This window comes from Aulonocara sp. 'chitande type north' Nkhata Bay, linkage group LG23 (genome assembly GCF_057382095.1).
Source record: "Aulonocara sp. 'chitande type north' Nkhata Bay isolate Kocher_YH1m ecotype deep benthic linkage group LG23, A_spYH_male_GT1.1, whole genome shotgun sequence".
NCBI classification, from domain to species: domain Eukaryota; kingdom Metazoa; phylum Chordata; class Actinopteri; order Cichliformes; family Cichlidae; genus Aulonocara; species Aulonocara sp. 'chitande type north' Nkhata Bay.
The window spans coordinates 35,320,185-35,332,836 of NC_141365.1; the positions used below are offsets into that span (position 1 = coordinate 35,320,185).

At 38.9% G+C, this 12,652-nt stretch overlaps 1 protein-coding gene across 4 annotated transcripts in view; it reads left to right on the forward strand.

Annotated features, from left to right (window-relative positions):
- Nucleotides 1-12,652, forward strand: part of zranb3 (zinc finger, RAN-binding domain containing 3) — a 124,962-nt gene that overhangs the window by 72,089 nt on the left and 40,221 nt on the right. For all 4 annotated transcript variants that reach the window (XM_086281697.1, XM_086281694.1, XM_086281695.1 and 1 more), the window contains exon 15: nucleotides 3,849-4,003. In XM_086281697.1, the coding sequence (XP_086137823.1) occupies nucleotides 3,849-4,003 (155 nt within the window). The remainder of the gene's footprint in view (nucleotides 1-3,848; nucleotides 4,004-12,652) is intronic.

The following is a 12,652-nucleotide window of genomic DNA, read 5'->3' on the forward strand; positions in this document are numbered from 1 at the left end:
CTTGTGTGACCATGATTTTATCACTCTTTTTTTCTGCTCTCTAGCTGCGTTTCAATCCTGTTGTTCAGCAAATTCTAGAGTGAACTTGTGAAAAATAAATTGGGCATTTTCTGTCAAAGAAGTTGGCTTTCTGTGTTGCTGAACAGCGTTATACTGAAGGAATAGTTTTCTATAGTGATTAAAATTAGTTGGTCAGAAAGTTGAATTGCTTTAAAACTGAAAGTCACCCGATGATGATAGCTGTGGTTGCAAAAATGGGCCTATAGAGGTTTACGGGAAAACAGATTTCTGTCTTCACTTCTGGAAACAACTCTTCTGTTCATTGGCTCAGTCACTCGTTTTGGGCCATATCGGTATGAAACTGCACGTTTATTGGCTAATGAGTTGTCATTAACCAACAAGCATGTGGATCCACAGTCAAACTCACTCCTTCTCGTCACACCCAGTTTTTTGCAGCCACAATGGCGACCACAGAAATGCTCATCTCAAAGCTTCAAACAGGAATTTGGAAACAATGGGTGACGTCACAGTAGCTGCGTCCATCTTTTACACGGTATGTGACATTTACACTTTATCCTTTACGTTTGTACATTTGTTTAAATAAAAACATTGCTTAATTTTAACTTTATTTTAAAATATAAACTTGCTGCTGCTATTTCAGTTGATAGCTACATCCGGTAGATTTGGCTTCCAAATGTTTATATTTCACCAGTTCTAATCTTTTTTTTTTTATATGTACTTGGACTCATTGGTACAATCGCGTGTATTAAATAACCTCTTTTATGAACTCTGTTTCACCAGCCAAGCTAACAGGTGCTGCATGTAGGACAGGTTGTAACTTGTAGATGACTAGCATGCTAGCAGTTAGTTTCATGCTCATTTTTTTTTAATTTGACCTTTTTAATAGAAAAGTATGTGTCAGTATGGGTTACAGATATTTAGGACGCCATGCAAACACCAGGCTAATCTACTTTCTTGTCCTTTTTAAAAAAGAAATATTTCAAAACTTTTAGATTATCATATTTTAAAAAAAGATTTCATTTATTAATCTTTGTTTGTTTTTGAATTTTTAACTGTGCCCATTGTTTGAATGGTTGTGATTCAGTTATGATGCAAAAAGTCACTTATAGCACATCAACACATTATTATCCCTACAGCCTAAAGATGGAAAAGTCATGCACATCAGGAGGCAAATTTAATTGGTTGATCAGCCATGTCACGCCCTTAGGCAAGACCCCATTACTCTAGTAATAGTCTGTCTACATGACTGGACCCAGACTTCATGATAATGTAGACTGGGACATTGGAATCTTGTCATCTACACCGGGTCCAATTCAATTCCAGATCTATTCCAATGGCAAATCACAAACACTTGCAATAGTTCTCTTAAGTTAGTAACGTATGCTATCTGCACAATAGAGCTATATCAGCATTTTAAAAGGTAAGATGTTAAAAAAAGACTATATAACTAGCTAATACAAACATTATAGTGGATTATAGATGTAGATGTTAGACATGCTAATTGACACCAGATTAAGCTAGCAACACATAATTAGTTGCTCCAAGTTACTTTTAAATGCAAATTATTTTTTAACCATAGCTTTTTGCTGAGTTGACCAAATTTAATATTAGCCAGTACTGCATCTGTAATATGATGGCATGTGTTTGTCTGGTCAGCTGATAAAACGATAACTGCACAACAGTCGTGGAAACAAGTAGCGGTTTTTGTGATATATAGTTATAAATAAAATACTTTTATTTGAGACGTCTTGTAAACACTGTTTTTAGGCTTCGTGGTCTTGTTGACAGTTACCTGTATTGTATTTCTGCTCTGCCAACAGAACGTCGAGGAACCAAATGAGACTGAAGACACAAGGTAAGTTTAAAATATGACAGCGGCTCTAAGAAAATATTACATAGAGGCTAAATAAATATGTGTGTTGGCATACTAATACTGTATTACAGGGTAATAAAAAAAATCATCTCCTAATGCATTTACCTGGCTAAGCTTACACAGGCATGTCTAACATTTACTGTCTTTTTCTCTCTGCTATCTCTCTCCGCTCAGGAACCACAGGAGGATTCAGCCTGAAGACTCTGCAGTGAGACGGCGCCCTGACCCTGAGATTCATCTCCAAGAGTTTTTCAAGCTTTACCCGCTTCTTCTTTTTAATAAACCAAACATTATGCTTCCCAGTGGTCTGGTTTTTTTTGTAAGGGAAAAAAGAAGTTCTGATGCAGTGCTTGTACATAATTCATTTACAGATTTGTTGTTGTCTTAATCCATAGCTAAGATTGTTCTTCCTAAATTAAGCCAACCGTTTTTCTCCTCTGTGTCGGTGGGATAGCTGCACATGTATACTGTTAACTCTGAGTGAGTGGAGCGTCCCCATGCAGCACAGCACTAACAGGAAGACTGTATATGAGGATAACAGCAGGGAAAGACACAAACTGTGTAACATGCTATTCATTTTGCCTGGTTTATTAGACATGTAAATAATTAATTCGCTGTGATAACTAATTGCACAGTAAAAAAAACTAAACTAGCATAAATGAAATGTGTTTATATGTCAAAGGCTGGCTGTTAGAAAGTCCAAAAGGAAAAACAAAGTCCGACAGGAGAAATAAAGCTGGAAAAATACTGACGCATGGAACGACGAGGAAATGCATGAGAGATGTATATAAACACTCTGACAAGGACTGTATATACAAAAAAGGAAAAACAAGACACAGCTAAATAGAATCAGAAAACTAGATAAAGAGGAAGTAGGACTATCAAAATAAAGCAGGAAGTAACATGGCAGATAAAAAAAATCTACCACAGAGATTTGACAAAATATGGTTAACTTAGCATTAAACTTATGATTAATTATAACCCATGAATCTACATAGAAACTAGTGTTCCAAAACATCTAGAAATACTACAAGATTACTCAGAGAAATATACAGAAAATCAAATCCAGACCTGAATCAAAACTAGAAATGGAATTGAAACAAAAAACAAATGAATCTAAAAAGTCTAAAATCAGATTTAAAAAAAACTAAACTAAGGACTGAGAACAACAAAACTGCTAGACTGTGACAAATTATGTATATCCACCCTAAAATGCCTTCATGTTTTCCCATTTAGAAGCAGAATTTACACCAGCAGGACAAAGAAATTCTGCGATTTGCTCTTTGAATAGCTTTTACAGCTGATTCTGAAACTGTTATCAACTGTTATCTGCCACCACCTGTTTCACAAAAAACAAAACAATAAACGTGGGCTATTACTTTGTTAAGCGAGTTAATTTTCATTTATTTTAATAAGTTATACACAAAAGGTGTGACTTATTTCAAGCACTTTATTACTTAATCTTTTGTCCTAGGCAGTCTTATTTCTAGTGATGCAAAATTCCTCTGTTCTTTCAATAATCTGTTGGGTCTACTTTTAGAGTAAAGCAGAGTGTTTAAACCGCCACGTTTGTTTGCTCTTATATCAACTGCTGATAGCAAGAATGTTGACTTTGACTCCCATTTATATGAAAATGTCAGAGATAATTGCTTCAACATTTTCATTTCAGATTCTTAATCAAGTGTTTGAAAGCAATAAGCATCAATATATGGGTGTTTTTCCATGCATCTAGTGTATATGCATACATATTTGAATGATCTGCTACAAATGCCACATCTTCCCAATATTGTGCTCAGTATAATAAATCTTAAAAGCTGCGGGAGTTTAATGTCTCTTCTACTCATTGCATCACCAGAGGAGCAAACAGAGTACCAATAAAGCAGTGAAAACCAATAATGAGTCAATAATATATGCTCAGTGAGATATTAGTCAGCCTATTCCTCTCTCCCTGCAGACTGCGGAGCTCTGCCGTGTTTGTCTTCTGCGGCTGATGCTAATGATGATGATGGGGGCAATGGTGGCGAGGACGCCAACAACGCCCATCCCTTCTACCCAGGCCTGCAGTTCTGCGCCAGCCGGTACACAGACCGAATATATCTTTACTCCAAGGTACCGCCGCCTGTCTGTTTGATTGTGCATATTTGATCATAGACTGAGCTCATAAGGGAACCAGAGAATTTGTGTGTGTTTTCACAATAATTCTTGTTCCTCTCAAGGTTGTGCCATTACAGGAAACGTTGCACCTGCCTATATTGTCCATCTGTGCCAAAGAATTACTCTGAGCTTAAATGCAAGTCAGTGTTTAACTCACAGTGAGATTCAGTCGTTTTGTGTTTTCTGCCACTCTGTGCTGCACACCTTGTCTTTTATTTTAGGTTCTCTAAGGGCCAGAAACAAATTGGTGTGATAGCACAACGGCAAAAAAAAAAAAACAGTGGTGGAAATTCAGCAGTTGATGTACTAACTGTTTGCTTATGAACCCGTGATGGCAAAGGGAATCTACCAAGAGGGCTGCCAGTAAGGGGTCAAGTGGTTTCACTGGGTGAAACACCATGGCAATTCAGGTCCATGGGATGGAGCAGAAGGAGATTTGGCTTGTTCTGATATGAGGGCAAATTCTTCTCTTAGAAACTGAAGGGGATTTCATTGGAGGTTGGGGCATCAGTTATCTGGATAATTCTCAGAGCTCAGGTGGAGTGCAGGATTCATCCAGATATTGAAAATGGCTGGACAAAGCTGGACTGCACAGATGCACAGATCATGGCAGTGCAGGAAAAAGCTCCAAGCACAAGATATACTACACTACGGCAAGACCCAAGGTGCAGTTTGTGCAGAGATGCTCCGGAAATAATTCAGCACATTACAGAAGGGTGCAAGACGCTGGCAGGCAGGGCACACAGTACATGGAGCATCATAGCCAAGTAGCGGGCATAGGATACAGGAAGATCTGTGCCCCCTAGGGTGGTCCTGTGGGACTTCCAGAGTCAGAAGGTCAAACTGGTGATGCCTAACCAATTGGACATAGTAGTGGTGGCCAAACAGAGGAAGAAGACAATCACTGTTGTTGCTGAACAACAGGATCTTGCCAAGTTTAACAATGACTCCCACCTGTGCTGTGTTCCAACACGGTGCCAGTCCAAACTGCTGCTGGAGTACAGGAAGGCATGTTCGGAGGCAGCTATAAAAGTAATGGAAGGAGTGTAAAGGTGAGAATAGGGACACCAAACAAAGGGACTGAAGATGAAGGGTAAAAGAAGAGAGCGGCCTGATATGCATGGATGCAGGGAAGGAGGGCATGCAGAAAGTTGGTGTGACTGAAGGAGATGTGAGGGCAGGGTGGAGGCAGATGATCCACTATGGTGACCCTAACACACACAACCCCAAAGAAGAAGAACCCAAGCGAGTTACTATCTGACCCACAGCTGCCTGTGAGCAGCTGGTTCATTTGTTTTGGTGATTCTGAACAAGATCATAAGACATTATTCTAACACTGACTTAATTAATACCTGTATTCTGACAGACATTTCTCGATGTTTTGCAGTAAATCCATAAGTTTCAAGTATTAAAAAAGCAAGTTACTTGACAGTTGACTTGTGATATTGCACAGCTCTGTGTGAACTGTGGAAGAGTTGTAGCTAAGAGTTTAATTATAACTCTTTTTCAAACATTTTTTTGCCAGCTTCTATTATTTCATGAGCCTTTTCATACTGGGACAGGATTTTCCCTGGATCTGTCGTGGACATAAGTGAATTCAACTTGAATTTTCAAATACAACACATTGTCGTGTTGTGACGGTGACAGGCTGTGACTGGCTAACTAAATTGCAGCAGAAAATATAAATATTTTCCTGCCACAAACAAAAGTACAAATAACAGGCAAAGCACCACGTTATGTTTTTGTTATGTTTTTGTTTTTTGCGTGCACAACAGTTTGGGTAGTTTAGTTAGTAGCTTAATAACCCACATCATGATTTTCAGCTGCGTTCCTCCCCTGCGCAGTACTTGTTGGCTGATAAATACTCTTATAACACTTTGTCTTATATTTCTATAAGACAAAGCTTTTAAAAAATGCTTCTTTTTCTTGTGCTGCATTAAATGTGAGGAGACGGCAGCTCCTCTTACTCTAAGTGAAAGTCAGACGTGTGGTGTAATATCCTCCATTTCAATTCTTGCAACAAAAAAATAGCTAAAAAGCCAAAAAAGTACACATAAAGGTGTGATGTCCACTTAATGTTTTCTTTTATATCCTCATGTTCTAGTGAAATTTACCTGATTCCATGTTCAAGATCTGCTCAGGTTTGAGCTGCAGATAATCGTTTTTAATCATTTAATCTGCAGCGTTATCAGTGTAACCAGCTGTTCTGGTCAAAGTTTAAGAAGAAAAAAAGTAGTTGCGATTAAAACAGGTGCAGTTAATTAGTGTAGAAACAACATAAAAGGCAGTTTTAACGAGCTTTTAACGAACAGGAAAAAACAGGCTATAATGAAAGCTACATGATGCTTGATATGCACCTTTATTAACCTTTGCTGCATTTTCAATTCTTCTCTTAGCATTACAACACTTTAACAAGCTAACTGCTAGTAAAAACTGGTAAAAAGTAATATCTGTGCTTCACCACTAGTGACTGGACGTCCTGTGTCCTGCCTCTTGGTTGTGCTACCCAGACCTAAACCACATACAGTATGTCCAGTGGTGCAAATATATTTGAAACTGACTATTTTCTGCTCCAAAGGGAATGCTGGAGAAACAATCCCAGCATGATTCTCCCCAAATTTTCCAAAACGAGTAACAAAGGCCGTCGTGCTGGCTCCACACTAACTCCATCACATGCTGCCTTTTCCCCTCCTCTGTGCTGTGCGTGCATTACTGCTGAAGCATTCAAGTCAATTTCAGTAATGGATTTCTTCCAAAGACATAAGAAAAAAATATTTTATTAATAATGCTGAGATTTGTTAAGGGTTTATTTCAGCCAATTACTCTTGTATTGATCTTCCTTTTGCCTCTCAAAAATAGTAAAGCAGCAACCTTCGCCGCCTCTGTGGACCAGGCTCCTTTGCTGTGGAGTAAAAGGTGAAAGAAAAGCTTTTTAAATCCATTCATATCCCTCCGTTCAATACAAATTAAAGGTTTAGGATTTACCAGCGTATTGCCAATATGATTTAATAAGGTGCCACCAGTTTCCAAGCCGCCTTCTAACGTTTCCTCTTTTATCTACACTTCTCCTGTATTTGTCAGCAGCCAGTAAAGCGGTCGTCTAAGGATTTTATTTAATATATTTGGTGCACAAAAGGTTATTCCTAAAGTAAAAACTGAAGGAGGCAGCCGAACAGTTTTAAATATTGAACTTGACATACCAAAATAACCCTGTATATGGCATCTGGGTTTTTTTGGCTGGGCCAACAAAAAGTTTGCATTCGTATTAGTACTAGTATTACTTATGGCTCAGTCATGCAGGTGTAGAGACTGGTCAGTAAAACCCTGGCAACCACTGGTCGCTAGGGAAAAATCTATATTCCCCAGCTGGTTGGAAGTTTTGGAAAACAAACATCACCAGAAACCTCTTTGGGTTTGCGTAGTTGCTAGCAGGTTGCTGCAATCGCTTATAGTTTGCATGGAAGACACAGATTTGTCTGCAAAAACTCGTTAAGTAGTTGTGAAACTTGAATAAGGGTGCAGAGACTGCTCTTCAAGATTCAAGTTAAACATTTTGAAACATATTCTCTGCTTCTGGTTTGCATCAAATTCTTCACAGTGTTAGCGCGTGTCTTAGCGAGTAGTTGGCAAGTGTGGAGACAAGTTGAAGTTGGAGTCTTCCATACAAAATACAGGCAATTGCGGCAATCTGATAGCAACCAAAACAACCACAAGGAGGTTTTCGATGTAACACCTTCTTTCAACAATTTCATTTAATGACAGCATCTTCGCCGACCAATCATTTTTCTATGTAGTCTCTGACTGGTCTGTGTGACTGGAGGCCTTAGTATGACCAGTAATGTGGGTTTTAAATGTTACTGTTATCACTGAGTCAGTTCAATGTCATGATAGCTTCCATCTATCCAATTTCTGCCACTTATCTGGGTCACAGGAGCAGCAGTCTAATCAGATATGCCCAGACCTCTTTCTCTCCAGCTACCCCCTCCAGCTCTTCTGTAGGACACTGAAGATTTTATGCCTGATAAACCTCACATAGTAGGTGTCCAGGAAGCGCTAGAGGACACTGCCGGATTTTTGGCACTGCACTCACAGCTTTGATCCTGATAAAATCCTAATTTATCTGGACTTTTGTCCTGGCACAGCCATTTATGAGGTTTAGGTGGCACATAGGTTTGGATAGCTTTTTCATCATTTAAAAACTGCATTTTGCATTTACTCGGATAATTTTTCTCGAATTTTAATTTTTAGTGAAACAATTATGCAAAAATCTAAGAAATCGCCTTGAGGCGACTTTTGTTGTGATTTGGCGCTATATAAATAAAATTGAATTGAATTGAAATCAGGGAGGAAGTACTTTATATACTTTTTCACAGCACTATAAACATATTTTGCTGGAACCTGCCTGCTAGAAATCTGAGTAAATCATGTTTCTATGATTGACAGAGGGAAACTTTTACAAATACACGTGCAGCAGCCAAAATAACAGTCACCGGTAACACGTTATATTTGAAATGAACTGCGATAACGGGCCGTTAGACTCATTGATCTTGCTCTAGCTAACAGCACCGAACGCCAAAAGCGACATCATATCTGCTGGTGCAAGCCACACTTTGGAGGGAGAGGTTTCAACAGTTTGAAGAGATGACACTTTCTTATTTCTTCCCATCTGGTTTTGACTGCTTCTTCAGTGCTGATGCAGAGGTTCTGTCTGAGTGGCGACGGCTATCGTTCAGGAGAATCAGCACTAATATAAATGGCCTAATAGTAACCCATGAGGCACTTTTATTTGAAGAGTTCAGGTGTTTTGTTCAGTATTCAAGCCAAATGTTCTTTTAGCGCCTTCCACCATTGAAGCTTGTGGCGCGTCCTTCCACCAGCAGACTAATACAAGCAAGTTTAACTGCAGTATGGCTCTGATTACACTCCTGTGCATTCTTGGCACTCCCCTCGAGTGCCACTTGCCAACAGACCTTTGTATTGATCACGTTGTGATACTTAACGCCCTTTTGCTTCATTCATGAGGGATCAAGTGCCTTCCCCACTAACTCAGATAAGAGACAAGAGGGTTTTACATAAAGAAGAGCAAGACGCTGAACTGAATCACCAGTGGAATCTTAACCTGACAGCAATAGACAAGTGTCATGTACGCGTGGCTGAGACGATAAGCTGAGGAGATAAATGTCTCCCGCTGTCGTTTAAATGATAAAGTGGAGGAATTCTGGCTGGAAAGCTGTCACATTGGGATAATCCTGGACAAGGCAAAGTATTCACACAGGGGCTACTCGAGGCACAATCAGAGGAAGATTTGTCACAGAGGCTTGAATGAGAAATATTGAGAGTATTAGTAATTTTATATCCATTTACTACACAGCAAACAGTTGTTTTATTCAAGGGTTCACTGGCCCTACTCTTTGGTGGGTGGGTTCTTTGACTCCTGTCAAGACCAGGAAGAGCTGATAAGTGTGGTGAAGAACCTGAGGATAGTTCAGAAACGCCATATGTTGGACTACAATTACTTTGGCATGTTGTGATTTCTCAGACTTTTCTTGCGCTGTTGTTACATGTGACAGGCCACTGAATAATGGAGCAGTATAGCAATCCACATTTGTCAGGACCTGCACACATCGATGACTGTTTTATTCTTAGAATATCTGGAAAGACTTCAGTACCTATACGTTCATCAGGCTTTTGGATGTGCATGTGGAGTTTTAGTGACAGCAGAGAAGTGCAGAACAAAGACTTTGAAGAGAAAAATGAGTCAATTAACCATAAGCTGTGTGTTAATGATAGACCCTTGGTTATTGGACTGTAAAGCCTCAACGTTGGCATTTTGGTTATCATCATCTTGGTTTTATTGAAACTGGATGCAACCATATTTTTAGAAGCCAGTGCAACGTGAGCCTGATGAGCGAACACCAGAGACTGTGTATAAGTGATGAACGTACCTACAATGACGTCGCCTAAAGGTTTTCTGTTTCCCGTTTTCACTGTCGTCATCTTAGCTTTTTGGAACCAAACATCAGGAGTGACTGTAAACAGAGAGATACTGTACTCTCGTATACTAGCAGCCTGTTATGAAGCCAAAACATCTTTATCATCCATCTGGACACTAAAGAAGAGTTTCATTTTATAAACTACACGTTTTGATTAATAAGACTTGAAACTAGAAACTGAAGTCATGAACTTAAGGCACAGGTCAGAGGAGCTAAGACCATTTACCCATGGACTCAGAATGGGCACACCTAAAAAACAGTTTTTTGGGTTCTTCTTGACACGATATTTCAAAAAAAGTAAAAAATGAGTATGCATGGTCACAATACATGATCCTAGCTGATAAATAAAACAAAGTCAGTTATTTTAGCACATTTGTAAAGCTGATAGTGAACAGAGTTGATGCTAACACTGCTAATATCCACAATAAACCAATGTCTTGAGCCACCCCACATTTGTTTATAGTTTGCTTCAAAGGAGCTTATTGCTCAAGTGATCTTGCATTAAAAAAGCATAAAAAGTCTCCTAATTCAAGGGATGTTTTTTCTTTGTCTTCACATAACAGAATCAATCCTGAGATACTTTGTTACCATGTAAAATAGTAACAAAGTATCAATTTTCTTTCCCATTTCTTTACTTGAAACTGAAAAAAGTCACAGATTACACCGTCTGATTGGCATGAAATAGTCTGCACCACGATTGCCTCACATTATTTTTATATTACTGAGCAGGTTTCTCCATGCTATCACTGGTAGCAATGCTTGGCTAAAACATTAATTATTTCAAGTAATGGGCATTAATCTGTCTGTCAGATTTAGTCACTCATGAAAGCTAACCCCTGTATTTGGTATGTGTGTGTATACGTATGTAAAACTGTGGTCAGAAATTTACATCCACTCCTCATTAGTATGAATTTCATGGTCATTTTGGGCTTTCGTGATTTCTTTGAGCAGTCCTTTTTAGTGGTAGAATGATTGGACAGCAAACATCTTTATTGACTTAAGAATTGGATGCATAGGTTTAAATATATTTCAGATGTCCTATAATCAGGAGTACAAATTATACATACACTTAAATAAATAGTGCTGGAGGCACGCTGGATGTGGATCATTTGGTTTCTGTGGAATATAAAGTGGGGTGCAGTGGACTGTCTTTGTTTGAGGACATCATGTGGAATTTTGAGTTTAGGAGCCGGGTTAATGCCTGGGGCGTTCCTGAGCATTCTTTGCGGTGTGACAGGGTGCATTGTCATAGGGGGATGTGCTTCTTCTGCAGCATTGTTTAGGTGGGTGGTACATGTTAAAGTATGTCCAAGTATTGTAAATACCACCAGGACCAAGGGCTTCTCAGCAGCATATGGCTTTGCAAAGAGATGACCATTAAAAGCAACTGTCAGTGGTTTTAATGTTTTGGCTGATCATCATTTTATTCAACCTGAAAATAAACATACTTCTTTTATTTATATTATAATAATAATAATAATAATAATAATAATATCTTATGTTTGAATGAAACCAATATTTTCAGTTGCTTTCCTCATGAGCTTGTTAGTGGGAAGCATAGTGTGCCTCTTTTCAGTCACATCTAGCGGGGCTCTAATCCTGCTTCATGCTGTTACAGCACAACTCGCTCCACCATTCCCCTGACTCTCCATGATATTTATTTTACCATAATCCAAATAAACACATGGGCGTCTTTGCACTGCGAGTACAGCGCAAGAGGAAAAAAAAACTTCCTAATGTTGATTTGTATCTCCAAATCCATGTGCCGGCTGCCGGCAGGTATTAACCTTTAGGCTTTATCCTTTCTCCTGCCTCCTGCCTGTCCTCTCCGACCATCATCTTCATGCCTGACGTGGCTCTGAGAGCTGAAACCAGATTGTGGCTTTTACCTGAATCCGCCCATCAGCCTCTTTCTTGTTTGGTACAGTCGATGTTGTTTGATTGAAGTTAACTCTGAGGGTAAGTGGCTTGTCAGTCTTCAAATTGGCAGTAGTTAGTGCTAATGAAGCAGTAATAACCTGGTAAATGTTCTTTATTGTGGTTATTTTTTACAGTGATTATGCAGATGCTTCCAAGCCGCTGCGGTATGATTACCTATAATTACAGTGAGGTATATTCTTATGGGTTTATTCCTGGTTTTTTATCCTCTTCATAATGCTCATTATTTTTGTTACTAATGCATGCATGCATGCTGTCACAAGAGAAACAGGATCTTCAAACATATGTTAGAATAAAGGTGGATAAAACAAGCAAGATCACTAATGAGCTCCTTGGTTACCACAGGAATTACCATGGCAACCAATAAAGAAAGAAAGTGTGGCCAGATTACAGAATTTAAATGAAACTAAATTCAAGTTCTGTAAGTTGATAATTAAAAATCTGATTGCTCTGCAGACAATCCCTAAAGTTTTGGTGCAGAATGAGCTACAGCACACAATGAAACTAATTGCATGTGAACGCTGCAAAACTGTATATTCGGTTTCTAATTACAGACAGTTTAGGTCCTGCAGTTACTTTTTATTTTCCGCACGGGAGTTGTACAGGAGAAGTAGATAGTTGTACTGTTGCTCTATGGCTCTGTGAGGATTAAAGAGCGTTTAATTCATGGCTA